The sequence below is a fragment of the Typopeltis vanoorti genome, chromosome 24 (genome assembly GCF_054136105.1).
Source record: "Typopeltis vanoorti isolate ZY-2024b chromosome 24, IOZ_Tvanoo_1.0, whole genome shotgun sequence".
Lineage (NCBI taxonomy): Eukaryota > Metazoa > Arthropoda > Arachnida > Uropygi > Thelyphonidae > Typopeltis > Typopeltis vanoorti.
The window spans coordinates 33358437-33379715 of record NC_143572.1 but is presented as its reverse complement, the minus strand read 5'-3'; the positions used below and the strand labels follow the sequence as shown (position 1 = coordinate 33379715).

Sequence of the window (21279 nt, the reverse complement as noted above, 5' to 3'; positions counted from 1 at the left end):
CAGAGAAGAAGACAACGAAAAGATTAGGAAGAAATACTGTGCTAACAAAAGAAGAACTTGGTAGAAAGAATAGTAAAGTTTGCTTCAATTGGCATCCCTTTAACTCCAAAAGCTATATGCAGGCAAACTTTTATATTTTGCGAACAAAATGAAATTAGGAATAACTTCAATAAAGGAAGTGGCCTTGCAGGAAAAGATTGGTTGAAGTTATTTTTAAAGAGAAACCCAACAATTTCTAAATGTAAAGCTCAATTTTTGAATCCTGCTCGAGCTGTAAGAACATGTCCTAATCCTCCATCTTGTGATTCAGATAACTCCGATGATGAGATTCCACTGGCAAATCTAAAGTTGAAGTCTTTTTTTCAGGAGTTAATGACAATGCCAAATTATGCAGTTGTAAAGGCAACACCACGAAGAAAAGCATTAAATTATAACGGCCAGAGAGTAACCAAAGATCTTTTCAAAGAAAGAGAAGGCTGCCACTAAAAAACAGGAAGAACCAAAAAAAAAAGAAATAGAGTGTCAAAAGAGAGGTGGTATTGCCATGGATGCAGAGAAGAAAAGGTTGCTGATATGAGGCAATGCACACGGTGTCTTAAATGGTACCATGAAGAGTGTGTTGGTCTCACCAAAGAAGAATGTGGCATATTTGTATGCCCTTATGACTGTTCTTAAGCTAATAATTATGATTAAAATTAATAATTTAAAATAATTGTTATATATTTTTTTAAATATTTAATTTTGTTCAAGGGCTTTATTAAACTACTATGGTTTAATAAGGCCCACACAAGGTGTTTTTTATAAATTACTGCAAGAATTATTATTTGTGTTAATACAAACTTTAATATGAACACTGTTGTTTCAATTAATCTAAACAATTGTCTAATTTATTCAAATTTTAAATAAGGTGGGCCTTATTTGCCTCAGGTACCTATTTTTAGTAATAGCAGTTTTATTAAATTTAATGAATATATGAAGTTATTGAAATAAATTATGAAAAAAAAAGTACTAGCCAAGAAATGGTAATATATTTTTTCCCTTCTTTCCTTTTGTATACAGCTTTAACCTCTGTTTCCAAAGTTTCACCAGCCGTTAGCCTGAGTAGCAAGACAGGAGCAACTTTATCTGTTGTTACTAAGGCAGTGACTTCGCCAACTGTTACTATTGTGTCCAGAGCTGCTCCTATTTCTGCAGTTTCAAAGACAGTACCAACACCAGTGGTTAAGTTGTCTGAAGGTAAAGTTTTTATTGATTTATTCTAATATTTATAATAACTTTTTCTCTGATTTGAGAGAGAGTTTAAGTGTATTCACTGCAAGTTGATGACATACTATAGTGGAATGCAAAGAAAAATCAAGAAATTCTCATTAGCATCTAATAATATTGTTATGAAGTGAAGTACAGAAGTATAGGTATGAAGCTTCTATGATGTTAAAGTATCAGAATGTACCATGGTTTGAGACTACTTAAACTTGATTAGTTAGCACCTGGTAACCTGAGAAAATTATATAAGTTGAATTGCTTAAAGAGTGAAGCTAGAAAAGAGGCTCCACGTGAATTATAAGGATTCAGTTGACTTGGATGCTAAATGAACATGGATAGGCTGGGAGTTTTTAATATAGCTGACCAATTTGTATTCTATATTGGTCATATATTGAATTGAAGATAGGCACTGTCAGCATATGAAGAATTAAATGAAAAGAAATTAACCTGACAGAGGAATTACAGAAATATTGGAATAATGAGACTGAAAAGACCAAAACAGGTGATATACTCATAAATAATATGATTTATTCAGCTATCCTTTATTTGGTCACTAACTGGACAGTGAGTGCCTGTGGTCTCGTGGAAGGTTCTAGCAGGAAAGTAGCAGACAATGACAATTTTTATTTTATTTTATTTTTTTGAGACATTGGAGAAGGTTGCTGATATAGTATGTCTGCTTACCATGATTAATTGAGGACCCCCCCCCCAAAAAAAAGTCACAGTAAAAAAATTTCAGGGGTATTTAAGAATCAAAGGTGGATAACTGGATGCAGAGAACAATATTCCTTCTAATTTTTGTCTGTTCTTGTGTGCAGGTGTCCGGTCTCAGTATGTGCAGTAGCCTGCATTCACTATAGCAAAAGTCACAAGCTGCAAACTCTTAATTTATCTAAAATAATGAAAACATCTTTGTTAAAAACACTTGTACTTTGCATGCTAATTATTTCTATAAAAGCAATCTAAATGTTACTCCTTCGGCTACTTAAATACTGCCCCTACTTTCAGTTTATAAACAGATTGTTACATTTGTCCAGACACTCAAATGAATTTGTAGCTCTTCTGCTTTAATTTCAAGTGTTTGAGGGTTTAACACGCTAAAACTACTTATGTTTTTCATAGTTTGCATGAGTTCAAGTGACTTTACTGTCTTGAGAGTAGATTCCTGGAAATTTATGAGAATAATTTGCATATATATTGAAAGAAAGATAGTATCCACATTAAATATCTTTACCCTATTGTTTGTAAGAATGATAATACTTATCAAGAGTGTTAACTTTTTTTTTAACAGTAAATATTTAGTACAAGATCCCACCCTTTATGCATTGTCATGTGCTAATTACATGACAATGCATATATGTATATCTTGTTTTGCATTGTCACTTGAGGTCATGGCTGGTAAGTGAAATCATCATCATCATCAAAATCGAATGTAAGTTAGTAACGATGAAAAATTTATATCGTTACAATTTTCCTCCAAATCAGTATGTTATTGGCGAAGACTCCAACATTATCAGATCTTATAATTCTATTGTCTAAGGCACTCTGTACAGTATCAATCCACCTATATCTTGGTCTTCCTCTGGGTCGTTTTTCTGCCAACCTGGCAGAGAACACTTGTTTTGCTAATCTTTCCTCGCCCATTCTATTTAAGTGACCATACCACCTGAGATTAGCTCTGCTAATGCATTCCTGGATGCTGACAATGTCAAGTTCTTTCCCAATTTCTTCGTTTTTAATACGATATTGCCATTTATGCCATCTGTTCATGCTTCTGATCTTTCTCAGGACTCGCATATCTGCGGTCTCTAGTCTTTGGTCAAGTGTCTTACTTCTGACCCAGCTCTCAGATCCATAAGTTAAGGTATACAGCTAATTTAGTGTTCTGACTAATTTCTCTCTTATTCCATATGAATTTATTCAATTGACTTCCTACCATACCAGCTTTGTTGATTCTGTTGTCTATTTCCATATTTAATTTACTATCTTCACTAAAAATCGTGCCTCATTAGTTGAAATATTTTACTTGTTCCATAGGTTCTCCGTTCAAAATGCAGTTGACATCTTCATTGTCTTTGTCTTTTTATTCCTGACCGTCATACCATATCTTTACAGCAGTTATTCAATTTAGTCAGAGAATCTTGCAGACTTGTAGCAGATTTATTTAGAAGTATAACATCGTCTTCATAAAACAAAGAGCTGACATTAACATCTCCAATTTTGATATCACTTTCCTTCATAATGTGCATCCACTATTTGTTGTAAAGTGAGGATCTGATCCTGACAACCTCAATCTAGCTTGTTCTTCCACAATTCTTCTCAACCGTCTCTCAAGTATACTTGCATAGATCTTGTCAGGAACACTCAGTAGGGAAATACCTTTGTAATTCTCACATTGTTTTATTTCCCTTTTTATATATGGGTACTATGAGATCTCTACTCCAATCATCGGAATTTGTCCCTCTGTCCAGGCATTCTGAACTATGCAGTGCGCAGTCACTGTAAGGCTTTTATACCACCATACTTCAGCATTTCTGGTCAAATATCATCTACTCCTGCTGCCTTTCCACATTTTAAGCTTTGACGGCTTTTTCTACTTCAAGTATGGATATGTATTCCTGACTGTATGCCCGTTGAGTGTTTTTTACCACTGTGCTGTCACTGCTTGTTTCATTGAGCAATTTTTCAAAGTTATTGCTCCATACTTCAAGTATATTTTTTTCTCCCGTTTTCATGTCACCTTTATCATCCCTAACTCCTTTGACAGCACTCTTTCCTCCATTTCTAAGCTTCTTCAACAACCTCCAGAATATCTTGCCACCGTCTTGATATTTGTTTTCTATGTTCTTTCCAAAGTCCTCCCATGACTTTTGTTTAGCGTTTTACACAGTGTTTAGCTTTCTTACATTTGTCTCTGTATTCTCTAAGAGTAAAAGTTGACTTATTTGCCAGGAACTTTTGATATGCTTTCTTCTTTTCTTTCACTGTCTCTTTAACTTCCTGTGTCCACCATGGAGTTCTGATTTTTCTATCCTTGCAGACAGCTTCACCACATGCCTCTCTGGCTGAATCAATCAGTGTTTTCTTCAAGGTTTGCCACTGAATCTCTAAGGTTTGGTTGTTGTTCTCAAACTTTTTCATTTTTTCTTCAATAATTTTTGTGTATTTTAGTCTACAGTTCACATCTGAGAGCTGCTCAACTTTTATTCGCTTTAAAACTTTCTTACATGTTTTTCTTTTCAATGAAATTCAATTTTATCCTGCTCAAGACTAAATAGTGATCACTTCCAATTTCAAATCCTATGTACACTCTGGTGTCCTGCACCAGGGAGAAAACATCACTATCAACAATAACATAGTCAATGAGACTTTTCTTATTCCTTGCCTCTTCTCTCCATGTGAATTTGTGTACATTTTTATGCTGGAACATGGTGTTAGTAATAACCAGTCCATGTCCTGAGCTGAAATCCAACAGGTATTTGCCATTATTATTAGCTTTGCTCTTTTCTCCAAATTTTCCTAAAATATTTTTGTAATGCTGACAATCATTTCCTACTCTACTATTTAGATCCCAAACAAGGACCAACTTTTCCTTTTTCATTGTATCAGTTGCTTTCTCTAAAGCATGAAAATATTCCTCCTAAGGTAGAAGAAAAATTCTTTTCTTCGTTGAGTTGGGGTGTGCTTTCAGACTTGTTCCAGTAGCTGACTTTTCGCTGTTCACCCTGGTTCCCTGGCAAAAACAATGGGGGGCCTTGTTTAACCGGGCGACGCCCCAGCTGTAATGACATTTTGTCATGTCATACCATCATTTTTTATTTTGGTTTAACCAATAAGAATACTATTTGTTCGGCTAAATCCCAAATTGCCAGCCCATCCTTGTTCATTCAGTATTCAAGTAGATACCCAACAGGGTGCACCACGAGAAGGTGAGGATTGGATATTAGGTGAGAAGCCCTGGTCAGTTCTCCGCGTTCCTTTAAAGGTTATGTGGAGGTCTCTTCTCAGTTATATAGCTTTGACCCTTAAGCACTCCTAGTGAAATAATCTAAATTAGATGAATTTCTTTGCAATCGACACTATGTCAGAACTTGTCTGCTCGTCTCTTCATTGGTGCGCCTACAATTAGTGATAGACGTTGGCCAGCTATCAGTGTAGATTGAACTGCCCACTGTCTCCAAAAGCTCGATAGGGTTTAAAGGTCTCAATTCCCTGCGAGGGAATAAAAGGCGTTAGTTATATTGACACTTAATCTGGGCAGGATTTTTTAAAGGTTGCCACAGTATTCCACATTTTTATTTGTATTTTTATACAGAAACATATGTAAGGAATTATCTTCTAAATTTTACAGATACCTTATTTTTAGAGTTGTATGACATTGATCTAAGTTATAAAAAAAAAAGTGGACTAATGATTTTTTCTCCTTTTTTTAGGTCCTGTAACTACTTCAAGTGGCACATCTGGAACCACAAATCCACCATCTCTGTTAGTTAATGCCACAACAGCATCACCTGTTGTTACTCCTCCTTCAGAACAAACAGCTCCACTAGAGAATGAGAATAAACGGAAACGTGAAGATGAGCAAGATGACTATGATGTCGAATGATTAACACTCAGATAGTAAAATGCCTATTTATCTACATGTTTGTTTTGCTCTGGAATCTCAGACAGTATCTTGAGGAAGATGAAAATTGTTGTACACACACACAAACCGCTTGTAGAAAGGGGGGGGGGGATTACAATTTACAATATCTTAAAATCTTCTGTAGTGGACCTTCTCTATTTTTTTTTTTTTTTTAATACAAGTGTTATGTCATTATCGAAAAAATTTGTGTATTGTATAGTAAGTAAATTTTTGTTTTCTCTGTCTTGATTTTACATGAAACATTGCTAGTCCTGAATTCTAATACAGGTTTTCCAAAAGACTGCTGGTAAATGCAAATATTTTTCAAACAAAAATGTTGATGGTTACATATCCTACAAAAATATTCATGAGCAGAAAAAGTTTTGTTTTCATTGTTCCAGTCCTGTACTAATCAGGATCAGAATGGTTATGGTTAGCTTAATGTTTTATATACAAAAATTTCAGAAATCGATGAGGCCAGTCCAGCTGATAAATGCATAAAATAATGGTATAATGTAGGTGTGAAGGAGTGATGACCTCATTTTGTGGTCCACCCTTTTCTAAAAGGACAGGTGAGACATTGGTGACTGAGTATGGTCAGTATAATTCTAACATCCTTAATGGAGAAAATGCTCTTAGAAATATCTGTCCAGAAAGACTATAAATAGCAACTTTACCACTGGATTTACCCAGTGATAGATTAGTAACCTGTCCTAGAAATTAGAATATACTTTCAAGTCTCAGATGAATTATCAGTGAAAGATAAAATGAAAATTGCAACAGTATGGTATATAAAGAAGATGAACAGCTAAACCAAGCCAACATAAAGATATGTGTAATAAAGAAAAAAAACAAAAAAGCAAAAAAAAAGTACTATAGAAACATCATTGTATACAGATCTGCAGTAAAAAAAAAAAAAAGAGTTAAAGAATAAGGGCAGGTATTATGATACATTTTTTATGTATCAATAAAAATATTGTATAACTACTGGGATGAAAGATGATTAGAAATTAAGACTAAAAACATTCAGAGGCCGTGTAATAATTGATGCTTATGCTCGAGAAGATGGGAAAGAAGAAAATGACATCTTTTGTAAAGAACTGCAGCATGTCACAGATAAAACTAATAAAGTATATTATTTATAAAATATAATAAATAATATACTTTATTAGTTTTATCTGTGACATGCCTTCATCTTCAAATTCCTGATATGTACTTTCATAGGATATACAGGACATTATGCTATTACTACATCAAAAGTTTACATTATTAGTAATTTCTCAGTTTTTTTCCCTCCAACAATCTGTTATATGTCAGATTCCACTGTTGTCATATCCTATATTTCAGTCTTCTAAGGTACTTACTGTATCAAAACTGTGGAGATTGATATAGTAAGCACCTTTCCATGGGTCTTTTTTCTGCCATCCTGTAAAACAACATTTGTTTTTCTAACCTTTCCTTCTCCTATTCTGTCTGTGTGATCATATTACCTGAGATTAGCTCAGCTCTCACATTCCTGAATGCTAACAATGTCGAGTTCCTTTGTAATATTGTTTGAATCATATTAAAATCATGGATGCCATTCGTTCATTCTCAGAACTCTCGTGTCTGTAATTTTTGGTTATTACTGTCTTGTATGCAGCTAGCTTCATATTTTGACTAACTTCTCTCTTTATTCCATATCAATTTAATAAGTTGACTCTAACATATCATTACCATCAATTTCCTGATATGTACCCCCAAGGGGTGTCATAGAGTAACCTATGACATTAATAATAATGTCATAGGTTACTCTATGACATTATTCTTATGGGATGAATTTTATTCATTCCATAATAATTCAAATACAATTATTATGGATGAATAAAAGTTTCAAATAGCAAATCTGATTCAGATTCGCTATTTGAAACTTTTACAAGAAAATGTCGAACCATTCCAGTTTTCAGTTCAGCTATATTCGGGGCAACAAAGAAATGACGTGTCCAAATTGTGAATTACGATAACTCTCTGACTTAGCGGAATTAGTAGAAGTTGTCGGTACAAGAAGCTGTCTGCATGGTTCAGTTTTTGTTCTAAATGGATGACTTTTATCATAACATTTTCGAAAAAGAGTTTCGAAATGGTATTAGCAGTTCCGCTTTGGCTGCATCGATTTAATGAAATTTTAGTTAAAATTTTCGACAAATTATCATTCGATGAATTGTCTTGGAACCTGTATTTTTCTCAATTCTAATTGCTGACCTACAACTTGAATATAGACTATGTATTTCTCTATATAATGTTCCATTCACCCCCATATAATTGTAGTATTTTGAAAAACTTTTCTCTGGGCACATTGTCATGCGCCTTTTCCAGATCTATAAAACTTAAATACAGATCCTTATCGTATTCCCACGATTTCTCACCTCTATGTCTTAAAGTGAAACCCTAACATACCAGGTTTTCTAATTCTGGTGTCTACTTCCATATTTAATTAGCAGTCTTCACTAAAATTGTGCCTGCATTCAGGATACAGTTGATGTTTTCCGTGTTCTTGCATATTTTCATAATCCTTCTCTTTTATTGCTCATTTTCATACCAAATGTGTTACAGCAGTTATTTAGTTAGGGAATCAAACATACTTGTACTGGATTTATTTAGGAAAAAAACACATGCATAAAGTAAAGAGCTGAAATTAACATCTCCAATTTTGATATCAGGTTTAATGCTACTTTCCTTCATGTGATCCATATAGATGACTAGTAGTGGAGATAACTAACATGCACCCTTGTCTTGCATCCAATGTAACATCAAACCATCTTCTTGTACCACCACCTATTCTAACTGCTAGCTTACAATTCAAATATAGATTGTGCAAATGGGACATTATATCAAGCAATATATAATGTCCCATTTTGGGCAGTTTTTCTTGGCACCTTGTCATGTTTCTTTTCCAGATCTACAAAACTTAAATACAGATCCTTGTTATATTCCCATGATTTCTCAACTATTTGTCTAAAAGTGAAAATCTGATCCCAACAACCTGTTTGGCCTGAAGCCAGGCCAAACTTGTTCAAGTTTCCTTCACAATTGTTCTTAGCCTTTTATTAAAGTATGCTTGTATAAATCTTACTAGGAACACTGAGCAGGAAAATTCCTCTGTAATTTTCAGTTTTAATTCTCTTTTTATAGTTGGGTACTATGAGTTTTACTCCAATCATTTGGAATTATCATGTGATCAACCCTTGTCATTTACATAGTGTATCCACTGTAGAACTTGTATACAGTGGTGCCTCGCAATTTGACAGTTGCATCTCGCACGCCAGCACATGTGCGTGCATGGAATTGTGTGATGTTATCGCATTTCTTGTTGGGCTGTGTTGGTGTTTGCTTGTGTTAATTTTCAATTCTCCATTTTTCAGAAAGTAAAAATTTTGTGCATCCGCAGTTATTTATTTTTTTTTTTTTTAGTGAAATTTAAGAACGGGGGTCCAAAGAGAAGTGAACAGAGGAATAATTCAGGAAAGAAGCACACTTGGTTGAGCATAGAGAAGAAGAAAGAAATTGTAGATAAAGTGCAGAAAGGTAGAACAATTACAGATGTAGGTCAACTGAGAGAGAAGATTATGGGTGCTAGGTTGTCTACTGGTGCAATGAAGATTTCTGACAAGAATAGATCTTCAATCAATGAAGGGATGGAAAGGCTGTTTATCACCTGGATTACAGAAAGACAGATCCAGTAACTCAGGCAATGATCTGTGAGAAGGCTAGGTTAATTTTGAAGAATTGCAGAAGAAAACTCCAGGATGTACCTCAGATCAAACTGAGGATGGTTTCACAGATTCCAAGGTAGAACAGGCATCCATAGTGTTCTCAGACATAGAAGAGGATCACAATGATGAACTGATCGTGGAAGAACTCAGAGTGAACAGCAAACAAAGGAGAGAGAAAGAGGAATTTCACCTGAAGAGGATGGCAGGGAAAAAGGGCTGATGCCAACAGCTGACATTATCATCATCTTCCTTATACCCTCTTTTACCTTGCGGTGTCGAGGATCCATTGATCATCGGACCTCACTCCGTTTACAGGATAAGGTGGTCAGCCTTATGGCCTGTAGTGTTGAGTTCTCAAGGCCAGTTTGCCTGCTTTGTGGGATGAAAAACCCCAGAATAAACTGGGGAAAAAACCCTGCTGTCCATGCCCAAGACTGGCTAACTTGGCTATGGCTGAGGAAGATCCTTCAGCTCCTCACGTCACCAATGGGAATCGAACCTAGGACACTCCTTCTCCAGGCATATGATTGCGAAGCACATAGCCACTAGGCTAACCGCGCGGCAGCTGACATGGGAGAAGGTGCAGTCTGTTTGTTTGGAATGGCACCCCAACACTGCTGATGGGAGTAGAATGACAGACTTGTTCAACAACACCATCATGCATCACTTCAAAACCATCTTGAAAAAGAGGGAGAGACAGTCCACCTTTGATCAGTTCCTCATCCCTGTTCAATGCAAAGAGGAGGCAAGAAAAGGTAGAATAGGATAAAGAAGACTCCCTTCCAACATCTAAGGTTCAATATATTGCATGTATTTTGTAATTTAGTGTGTTATACAGTAGTAAATAATATGGTGTATTTCTCCCCCCCCCCCCCCCCAGGGGAAATGGGTCCAATAATGAATTAATCTATTTTCCATAGATTTCCCATATGGGAAATATTGTTCCGCAATTCGACGACGGATTAGTCGAATTGCGAGGTGCCACTGTACCTCCATAGTTGAGTAATTCTGGCCTAATATGATCTATTCCAGCTGCCTTTCCCTCATTTCAGGTTTTTAATGGCTTTTTTTTCCCTTATGAAAACATTCCTCTTGAATGTTTTCTACCACCATGTCACTGCGCGTTTCATTTAGCAATCTTTCCAAGTAATTACTTCAGACATCTAGAATATCTTTAGGTTCCTGTTGCCTTTATCAATTCTAGTTCTTTTTATAGTAGTACTTTCTCCATTTCTAAACTTTTTCAGTAGCTTTTGGAATATTTTGCTGCCTTTCCAATTTTTTTAAATGTTCTTAGTGAACTTTTCTCATTGATGTCTGTTTATCAATTCTAGTTCTTTTTATAGTAGTACTTTCTCCATTTCTAAACTTTTTCAGTAGCTTTTGGAATATTTTGCTGCCTTTCCAATTTTTTTAAATGTTCTTAGTGAACTTTTTTCATTGATGTCTGTTTAGCTAGTTTTATATATTGCTTTGCTTTTATTACATTTTTCTCTGTATTCTCTTGGAATACATGCTGACTTGCCAGAAACTCCTGATACTTTCTTTTCCTTCACTGATTCTGATTTTCTATCCTTGCACATAATTTCACCACTTGCCTTTAGCTGAATGAATCCTCAGGGTCTGCCACTGATTTTTCAAGGTTTGGTTCTTCTTTTCACTCACTCACTTTTTTTTTTTTTTCCATGAATACTTTTCAATTTCCATTTCACCTCTGAAAGCTGTTCCACTTTGATTCTTTTTAAAACTTTCTTACACACTTTTCTTTTCAATATGATATTCAGTTTTAGGGGTGCTTAAGGGTCAAAGCTGTATAACTGAGAGGAGACCTCTGCATAGCCTTTAAAGGAATGTGGAGAACCGACCAGGGCTTCTGGCCTAATGTCCAATCCTCACCTTCTCATGGTGCATCCTGTTGGGTATCTACTTGGATACTGAATAAACAAGGATGGGCTGGCAATTTGAGATTTAGCCGAACAAATTGTATTCTTACTGGTTAAACCAAAATAAAAATAAAAAATGATGGTACAACATGACAAAATTTCATGCCAGCTGGGGCATGAAATAAGTTGAGAAAGCATGGGAATATAATAAAGATCTGTATTTAAGTTTTGTTGATTTGGAAAAGGCATATGAACAGTTCTGAGAAAAATTAGGGGAGTGAACAGATGGCATAATCATATTAAAAATGAAAATATTAGAAAGGAACTTGGCGTTGTTAGAATTCAAAAATGTGTAAGCAGAGCTAACCTAAGGTGATATGGCCACTTTTAAATAGAATTAGTGAGGAAAGGTTAGAAGCAGGTGTTTGATGACAGAAAAGAGGCCCAGAGGAAGACCATGTTCTAGGTAGCTAGATTCAGAAGTGCCATTGATGCCATCTGTTCCCTCCACTAATTTTTCTAAGAACTCTCATATGTTATCTTTGAGCACAGGTTTATTTCTAACCCATTTCTCAGATCCATGACTTAAAATTGGTTTGAACACCCTCTTGCATACTGCTCGTTTAGTGGTTTGACTAATTTCTCTTACTCCATATATAAACTTATATAACTGGCTCCCCACCATATCAGAAAATTTAATTTGCTATCTTCACTAAAAACTTTGCTGAAATATTTTACTTAGGTTCGATAGGTTCTCCCTTGAGAATGTTCCTATGTCTTTTTATTACAAGTTTTCATGCCAAATTTGTTACAGCTGTTATTCAGTTTAGTTAGCATTATATACATAAAGCAAAAAGCTAAGCTTGATCTCCAATTCTAATATCAGGTTTAATTTTATTTATTCGTATGGAGTTCCCTCCCTTTTCTCCCCCATCCCTATTGGGGTGAGTTGAGCCCCTTCATGGGGGGGTTAAGTATTTATGGCTGTAGATCTGTGTGTGTGTGTTTAGGGGGGCTGGTTTGCCTGCTTGTGGGATGAAAAACCCCAGATAAACTGGGAGGAAAACCCTGCTGTCCACGCCCAAGACCAGCTAACTTGGCTATAGCTGAGGAAGATCCTTAGGCTCCTCAGTCGCGACGGGAATCAAACCTAGGACACTCCTTCCCCAGGTATATGGTTGCGAAGCACAAAGCCACTAGGCTAACCGCCTGGACATCAGGTTTAATACCATTCTTTCATAATTCAATCAATGGAGATAGTGTGTACTCTGTCTGACAATCATAGCTTTTTAAAAGCTTTTCTCTGACACTTTGTTGTAAAGTGAGCATCTGACCTTGCTAGCTTTTATTTGTCCTGAAACTTTTTCTCCAAGTTTTTCAACAAATTTTCTTGGTCTCTTCTCACTACTTGCATAAATCTTACCTGGAACTCTTAGTAGAGAAATTCCTCTGTAAATCTCTCATTCAGCTTTACTCCTCTTTTTATTTTAGATGGGAACTATGAGAGCACTACTCCAATGGCCTGGAATTCAACCTTTTATACATCCACATTTGGGCATTTCTGGTTGAATACTCCAGCTTTTTCTACTCTAAGTATGTATTGATATGTACTTATGTTACATTAATAAATATAAACAAAAATAGATGCATCTAAATCAGACAATAGCAGACTTCTAAAATTATTGTACAGTTAAATAAAAGAATCGGAAGACATAGTTTGGAATGCAGAGTTTTTTTTTTTTAAATGATAAAGTTCAATGTGAGCTGCTGTAGACTTGAGATTGAGATTACAGGACACTCAAGTTGGATAATTTCTTTACATTAATTATATCATTTTTTTTTGCTTCTTCATCCTAACATTGATTTTAGATCAAGTGGCCTGTTCCAGTCTCATTCCTTGAGTGAAGGAATTTTTTTTTTTTTCAGTTGCCGAGGAGGTAATCATTGTAAGGTGTTTGTACCAAGGAGAGCGATATCAGCTGAAAGAATTTTTTTTTTGTGTGTGTGTGGGAAATGAAGCAGAACTATGTTGAATTTTTTCTTGACAATTATTCATAAGACTATTACACTTTTTTATCTAATCTTTGTCAAGTAGCTTTATTTTATCCTCCTACATGTTTCGCCAATCTTTGTCTATTGGCATCCTCAGGGAATACAAACTAGTAAGCTAAAATGAAGGTTACAGACTAGGTTATAACTGATGGTTCTAATTCATACAAAAATTGGTATTGTGCGTGACAATGTGCGTGTCTCGTTAACGTGATTTATTCGTTATGGCTCATGACGTAATTGTTATGAAAGTTCATTTCTTTGATGTTTAATGATCTGATAAAAGTTTTCCAAATTTCTGGTAAAATTAGACCTTGATTCTTGTTTAGGTTTTCAGTTTTACGGGCGACTGTAGCTGCTTCTTTAAAGGTAGTTATCTTCTATGTATGGCATAAGGCTCTTATCCCACTCAATGTGATGGTTAGTAGAGGCAAAGTGGCATGAAAGGCCTGAAATGTCTTGTCTGTTATTTCTGACACATCCTGTGTTCTTTCTTTCTCGTTTCAGGGCTTCTAGAGGTCTGACCTACATAATACCACATGAGCAAGGTATATTATATACTCCAGAGTACTTGTAGAATGGGTGAGGATCTTTCGGTGATCTTAAAAATTTCCGAATAGTGTTGATTGGTTTGAATGCCACTCTGATCTTATGTGGTTTTGAAAGGTTGCTGACAAAAGGAATCTTAATTGTACTGATGTATTGGACGTCATCACATTGTCGATGTGGTATATCAGTAAAGAGAATCTTGTTGTAGAGTCTTTTTGGGTAACCATTTAAAGAAAGTTCTCTGGATATTGTGGTTAATTCCGTTAGTAGGTCATCCTTGTCTGTCGTATACTGTATAGCTCTTTTCTTGAGACTATGGATAATGCTAAGTTTCTGAGCTGAGCTGAGTTGAGTTGAAATGGAGGTAACGTCCAGTATTACTAATGACTTACGATTAAAAAGCAGCATAATGCTTTCAGCTCAGTCAAGATCTCCTAACACCAACTCTAACCAAATGGAAAGAAGAACGCTTCTCAAATTAAGGAATAATAAAAGATATCATCATATTCAAAGCCGACAAAGGTAATAATACAGTTATATTAAATACTAAAGATTATGAAGAAAAAATTAAAAATCTATTATCGGACAGGTCTGTATATGAAGTTCTCAGTAGAGATCCTACCACAAAAAACCATAGTGACACCAATGAATTATTATGTGGAATTAATAACTGGCCTATAGAAATTATAAAAAAACTAAAATCTATGCACCCACTTACTCCTAGATTGTATGGCCTTCCAAAAATTCATAAAGAAGGTATACCATTACATCCAATAGGTGATGGAATCTATTCTCCCACTTGCCAACTGTCCAAGTATCTTGCGAAGATTTTACAACACATTCACGTCTCGGATACTTATATTAAAAACTCAAAACATCCCGATTTTTGAAGAGGATATACTAGCAAGCCTGGACATTACATCTCTGTTTACTAACATTCCAGTGGTTGAAGTCATCAACATCTTAGACAACTTGTTCCCAAGAAACATCACTACTTTGTTCAATCACTGTTTAACTTCTAATTTATTTGGCAATAAACGATCTACAAACAACTCACTGGATTAGCTATGGGTAGCCCCCTCTCACCTCCTTGTGCTGACTTATTCATGGAAGATCTAGAGAAAAAAATCTTAACCCAGATCATTCCAAAACCGAAAATTTGGTACAGATATGTGGATGACATCTTTATCATTTGGGATCATACAAAGAAGAACTAATGAATTACCTCAACCAAATCAATAGTTACCACAATACCATCAAATTCACATTAGAAATGGAAAAAGATAAAAAACTGCCTTTCCTTGACATTTTAATAAAGAAACAATCCAATACTAGTATCAACCTATCTGTATACAGAAAACCTACAAATACTGGACGTTACCTCCATTTCAACTCAGCTCATCACATAGCTCAGAAACTTAGCAGTCTCAAGAAAAGAGCTATACAGTATACGACAGACAAGGATGACCTACTAACGGAATTAACCACAATATCCAGAGAACTTTCTTTAAATGGTTACCCAAAAAGACTCTACAACAAGATTCTCTTTACTGATATACCACATCGACAATGTGATGACGTCCAATACATCAGTACAATTACGATTCCTTTTGTCAGCAACCTTTCCAAAAAATTAGCTAACCTTTTAAAACCACATAAGATCAGAGTGGCATTCAAACCAATCAACACTATTCGGAAATTTTTAAGATCACCGAAAGATCCTCACCCATTCTACAAGTACTCTGGAGTATATAATATACCTTGCTCATGTGGTATTAGTTACGTAGGTCAGACCTCTAGAAGCCCTGAAACGAGAAAGAAAGAACACATAGGATATGTCAGAAATAACAGACAAGACCTTTCATGCCACTTTGCCTCTACTAACCATCACATTGAGTGGGATAAGAGCCTTATGCCATACATAGAAGATAACTACCTTTAAAGAAGCAGCTACAGTTGCCCGTAAAACTGAAAACCTAAACAAGAATCAAGGTCTAATTTTACCAGAAATTTGGAAAACTTTTATCAGATCATTAAACATCAAAGAAATGAACTTTCATAACAATTACGTCATGAGCCATAACGAATAAATCACGTTAACGAGACACGCACAATACCAATTTTTTGTATGAATTAGAACCATCAGTTATAACCTAGTCTGTAACCTTCATTTTAGCTTACTAGTTTGTATTCCCTGAGGATGCCAATAGACAAAGATTGGCAAAACATGTAGGAGGATAAAATAAAGCTACTTGACAAAGATTAGATAAAAAAGTGTAATAGTCTTATGAAGCAGAACTATTTTTCAGGTGTTGAAATTGACAAGGAAATTATTTAAAGGGAAATATTCAGTTGTTTGCTGATGATGCAAAATTTGGTAAAGTAATTATGAATCAAGATGATGACTTACAGTACTTGCAAAAGATAATGAATACCAGTTTAATGTGGAAAAGATTACAAGCTGTGTACTACCTCAAGGTAACTACTTGGTTATGGAAGAACACTAAATGAGCAGAGATAACGAAGTTATTCTTCTTTATAAGGCCTTGATATAGTCACCTGGGTTTCTTGGGCATGAGGTGGTGCTGGAGAAGTGCCATAGACAAGTGATCTGTGAAATGCTCCTTATAAAGATAGATTGAAGGCTTGTGGATTGCAAATGGTGATTTATAAGCAAAAAAAGAGGAAATGTTTTAATTACTAAAAGGACCTTCTGGATTGATGCAGAAAAAATATTTTAGTTCTTGGCTAGAGAAAGCATAAGTTAGCAAGCATAAGGACTAGATATTTTGCTCTTGGAGAGTAGTGAATGAGTAGAATGGATTGCCAGAGTCATCTGCAAATGATTTGTCTGTCCATTAGTTCAAGAAGTATGATAGATACTGTGGATAGTTTGAACATTACAATAGTAAAGTTAACACAATATGCTTGAAAATATGGTCACATAATATTAGTATAGTACATGATTCTAAATAAATAGGCCTTGCAGCAGTGAACTATGCTTAATATATGAGTATGAGATTGTGGCAATAAATCCCATTCCTCCACAAGAGCAGACTTCAGCTCAAAATAACCAGGGCAGTAGCTGCCATTGTGCAAAGTAATGCCTAAGCCACTTAAATCCAATTACACTTCCACATCCACACATTCAATCTGCTTCAAGCCTGGTGATTGGGTTGGCTATGGCAGTCATTGGATATTTTCAGTTTGAAAATTAGATACATAGGATTTGAGAATCTGTGCAGTATTCCTATCAAAACATGGAGAGGTAAGCCATTTGATTATTTCTACATGTGAAAACACTGCCCCTAGGGGTGAGAAATATAGTGTAGTTCTGTTCTTCAGGGCTCCATGCATCAGCTACAATGTGCTTAATAAGATACAAACCACTGGATTCCTTGGGTAAAGTCTACTTGAACTGAACATTTTTAGCATGGTCTGGTTGGAAATGTTTTCAGCTGTGGCCACAGTAACCTCAAGAGATGGTGACAGGATGTCATGGGATTCCATCTTACTGCTAGAACTAACAAGCAGTCTTTTCTGGATGATGTAGCCTGCAACATTGACCAGCTCATCTGGTAATCATTCCTATCTCCATAGTGCCAAAACAACACTTTTTCACATTAAGTCACTGTGCCACTTTCACCTATCCCAATCATCTGAATGATGACTTGCCATCCTTAAGATAATGTGACCAACCCACTGAGTAAGTAAAAAAAAAAAAAAAAAAAAAATGAAGTATTCCAGCATGGTTGAAGAAATCTGGAAAGTGGAAGCCCTCTATTATGATAGTAAATGACCAATGAGAGAACTGAAAATAGTAGAGCGCAGAACATAAGTTGCTGATCAGGTAACCAGGCCCAATTAAATGCCCTAAAAATACTCCAAACCACATAACTGTTCAAAGGAGGGTGGCAATAGCCAATGAGATCAGCTGTGGACAATGACAAAATCCATATTGCTAGTCATTAATTTGTGGACCCCTCAGGTGATGGAATTCTCCATGATTTTTGAAAAGACAAATATAGGATAGGTGTTTATCAGGAAAGGGTGACTTGGTGTTCAAGATGTTCAAAGTGCCTTTTATGACAAGACTAGGCAGACACCAGGTACAGTGTTCTTGATAATGGAAGAATATCTGAGCATGGAAAGCAAAAGTTCCCCCCCCCCCAAAAAAAATCAATTGACTTTTGTACAGCACACACACTACTCTGACAGTACTTAAAAAAAAAAACCTAGACAGTGAGATTTGTTTTTCATGACATCCAAATATAGGCCTCATCATCCCATCACAAGTATTCATTTACTTAGTGATGGGAATTTGGGACAGAACATGGAATGATAGTTCAGCCAGAAATATCTATATTCAATGTTAGAGCAGATGCCTATATCAGATCATGAACAGATGAAGGGTGCTTTCAGCAAAGGAAATCAAGGCTATTCACCCAAACCACCGAGAAGAAAATCAACATGCACTTATTTAATGTTATGATAAATGTGAATAATTTACACAAAACTAAAAATGCCTGAACTTTTTTATTTTATTTTTTTGAGGCATCTATCAGAGTATTTATCACAGTTTTTGCATATGCAGTTTTTAAACAGATAAGGCACTGAAATTAGTTTATAGTTATCTTGTACAGAGAACACTCAAAACTTCATAAAAAATGGTCAATGAAATCTTCTGTATGACTTAGAATTTAAAAAAAAATGGAAACAAATTCACTGTTTCCCCCCTTTCTGTGTGTATATTATATAGTCTGTTTGCTTTTATTTCAAAATTAATTTAAGCATAACAATAAAGAGCAATACCATATATTTAAATATCTAAACAAGCACCAGGAGAAATATAAGAATTTTTTTCTTGACACACACACACACAAATTCAGCTCATTTGATAACAGCCTACATTCAATAACCAAGCAGATCATCTACACTTGAGTTTGAACAGTTGCCAAAAGCCCATAATTCCTAAGTTAAAGCTTCAATCAAGTTTAGCCACCTTCATTATTTTTTTAAGCCAAGATAGAAAAGGAAACAACCCAGCTGACAATCCTATAAACCAGTAATTCACTTGATTTTTGATAAACATTTGTGAACCATTTTTACTTATAAAATCTTAGATATGTTTGGTGAACTGTCACATAGTTACAATAAATAAAATGAGAAACATTTTCTTCACAAGGTGTTTAACAACAACAATAAAAAACATTTGGCAACTGCCACCTGACTGATGTTGATTTACTCGGAAAAACATCCAAATGGAATTTCGGTTATAGAGTATATAAACACATATAAATGCCAAACAAATGCATTGTTTTTACAAATCCTCCATGTCATGACCAGCACAACAAAGAAGACAATGTTTAACTATTTATATTTACTAAAAAAATGTAAATAAATTTACAAAATACATTTTTTTTTCCCATCTACAAGAAGGAATGAAGCAAAATTTAGCATTTTAAATATGAGATTTCTGTCCCGTAGAAATCAAACATTCCTATTAAAAAAAATTTTTTTTTGTAAAGCAAAAATTAACAAAATTAGGAACTAAAATGCCACTGGCTAACAGTCTTTGTATATTATACAATTCAACAATTATATAAGAAAATGCAGACTTAGATACTGTGATATTTAGATACATCACATTCTGACATAATGTTTTATATTATATTTATGGCAGAACAGCAACAGGTTCACCATGGGAAAGTACTCCATTGTGCGCCTTTTCCCCTCAATATGGAGGAAGAAACAAAGTCTGTAGTATTAGGTTTTTTCAGGGTAGTAAATAGCTGACCAGGCTATATTTCAGTCTATACAAAGGAATCTATCCTATCACCGGTCATTTCCATTTCACACTTTCCAAAAGTGACTCGGATACCGCTCCTTCTCTGCTCGCAGAGCACTTATTATCGAGTCCTGAAAGTAAAGGTTGTTACAAGTGTAATTAAAAATGTTTTTACATGCATGGAATCTACATGAAATATGTGCATTTTAACATTTATGGTAACATAAGTCTTTAATAAATTACATTCAACAACAATACTAAAACTGATTTCATAACCAAATTTCCATATAATCCAATGTTTTACTAGGTTAAGCAGGCTTAACCTAGTAAAATAATATGTCTGTCTAATTTATGGAAACCATATCTAATATACAATGCTGTAACCTTCCTGGAAGAGAAAGATCTTAGAGTTCTTGATCTGCCAAACTTAAGATTTTCTCAGCGAGCTTATTTATTTTATTGTCTGTTGTCTCCTATATGCATTATTTTAGGCCCTACTATTTATTGTGTAAGGCAGATCTACATATAAAATTGTCTACCATGGAGAATAAGTCTTAAAATCAAGTTTTCCACTGGAAATGATGAGCCATGCATATAAGTATCATCTGAACATGCACGCATTTGCATTATTCCTAAAGCATGGAAGGTGATTATGTTTCATTTTGAGGAACTAATGTAATGTGCAGTCTTCTCACTTTCCTCTAGTTTGGTTGCATGAAACTGCCTCACAGAATGAATCAGAAGCACTTTAGTCCAATAACCAAGAACACCAATTCTAGCCCACTGGGAGCTCAGGCTTTAGTTGTCATGCTTCAGCCTCATTTACCTAGTGTAGTGCCTGCATGCACATCAGTTTTCATGTATACCCTGCCAGAAATGTTATATTTATTGTAATTAAATTTTGATGGCATGTTGTAATTTCCTTAAAAAATACTGTTATAGCTCACCACCAGTTGCAAAGCATTATACTTCAGAATACAAAGCAGCTTTATAAAAATTTCCTTGTATCCTAAGGAATACTAGAATGTTGGTCAGCTCTTTTATAAATGTAACCAAATGTTCAGGATATCAACAAGCAATCATACTGTGGATTTTAACTTATCTGGAAAGAAAGACTTCTTGGTTAATATCTGTCCTTTCTGTTTGAAGAATTTAACTTGTGGGGATTCACTCTCTGGAAGAAAGGTTTTGACAGATAAATGAATTGCTCTTTGGGAATATCAGTAAAAAAAAATATATATATCCAAACTGACTGGTATCTGCTGCTACTATCTATTTGTAGCTTCTATACAAAAATACCAGAAGCTAGAAGTTTTCCAAAGTATTTTAAGAGAATGCATGCTTTTTCTACAACTAGTCCAAAGAAACCAT

At 35.1% G+C, this 21279-nt stretch overlaps 2 protein-coding genes across 3 annotated transcripts in view; one reads left to right on the top strand and one right to left on the bottom strand.

Annotated features, from left to right (window-relative positions):
* The window catches only part of Taf9 (TBP-associated factor 9), a 72180-nt gene extending 66048 nt beyond the window's left edge, over positions 1 to 6132 (top strand). Inside the window, exons 5-6 of the mRNA XM_090413506.1 lie at positions 1060 to 1236; positions 5697 to 6132. Of these exons, the coding sequence (XP_090269632.1) occupies positions 1060 to 1236; positions 5697 to 5869 (350 nt within the window). The 3' untranslated portion in view covers positions 5870 to 6132. The remainder of the gene's footprint in view (positions 1 to 1059; positions 1237 to 5696) is intronic.
* Positions 6133 to 18637: 12505 nt separating this feature from the next.
* Positions 18638 to 21279, bottom strand: part of LOC150093090 (uncharacterized) — a 217207-nt gene continuing 214565 nt past the window's right edge. For both annotated transcript variants that reach the window (XM_090413726.1, XM_090413725.1), the window contains exon 15: positions 18638 to 20039. In XM_090413726.1, the coding sequence (XP_090269852.1) occupies positions 19974 to 20039 (66 nt within the window). In that variant the 3' untranslated portion in view covers positions 18638 to 19973. The remainder of the gene's footprint in view (positions 20040 to 21279) is intronic.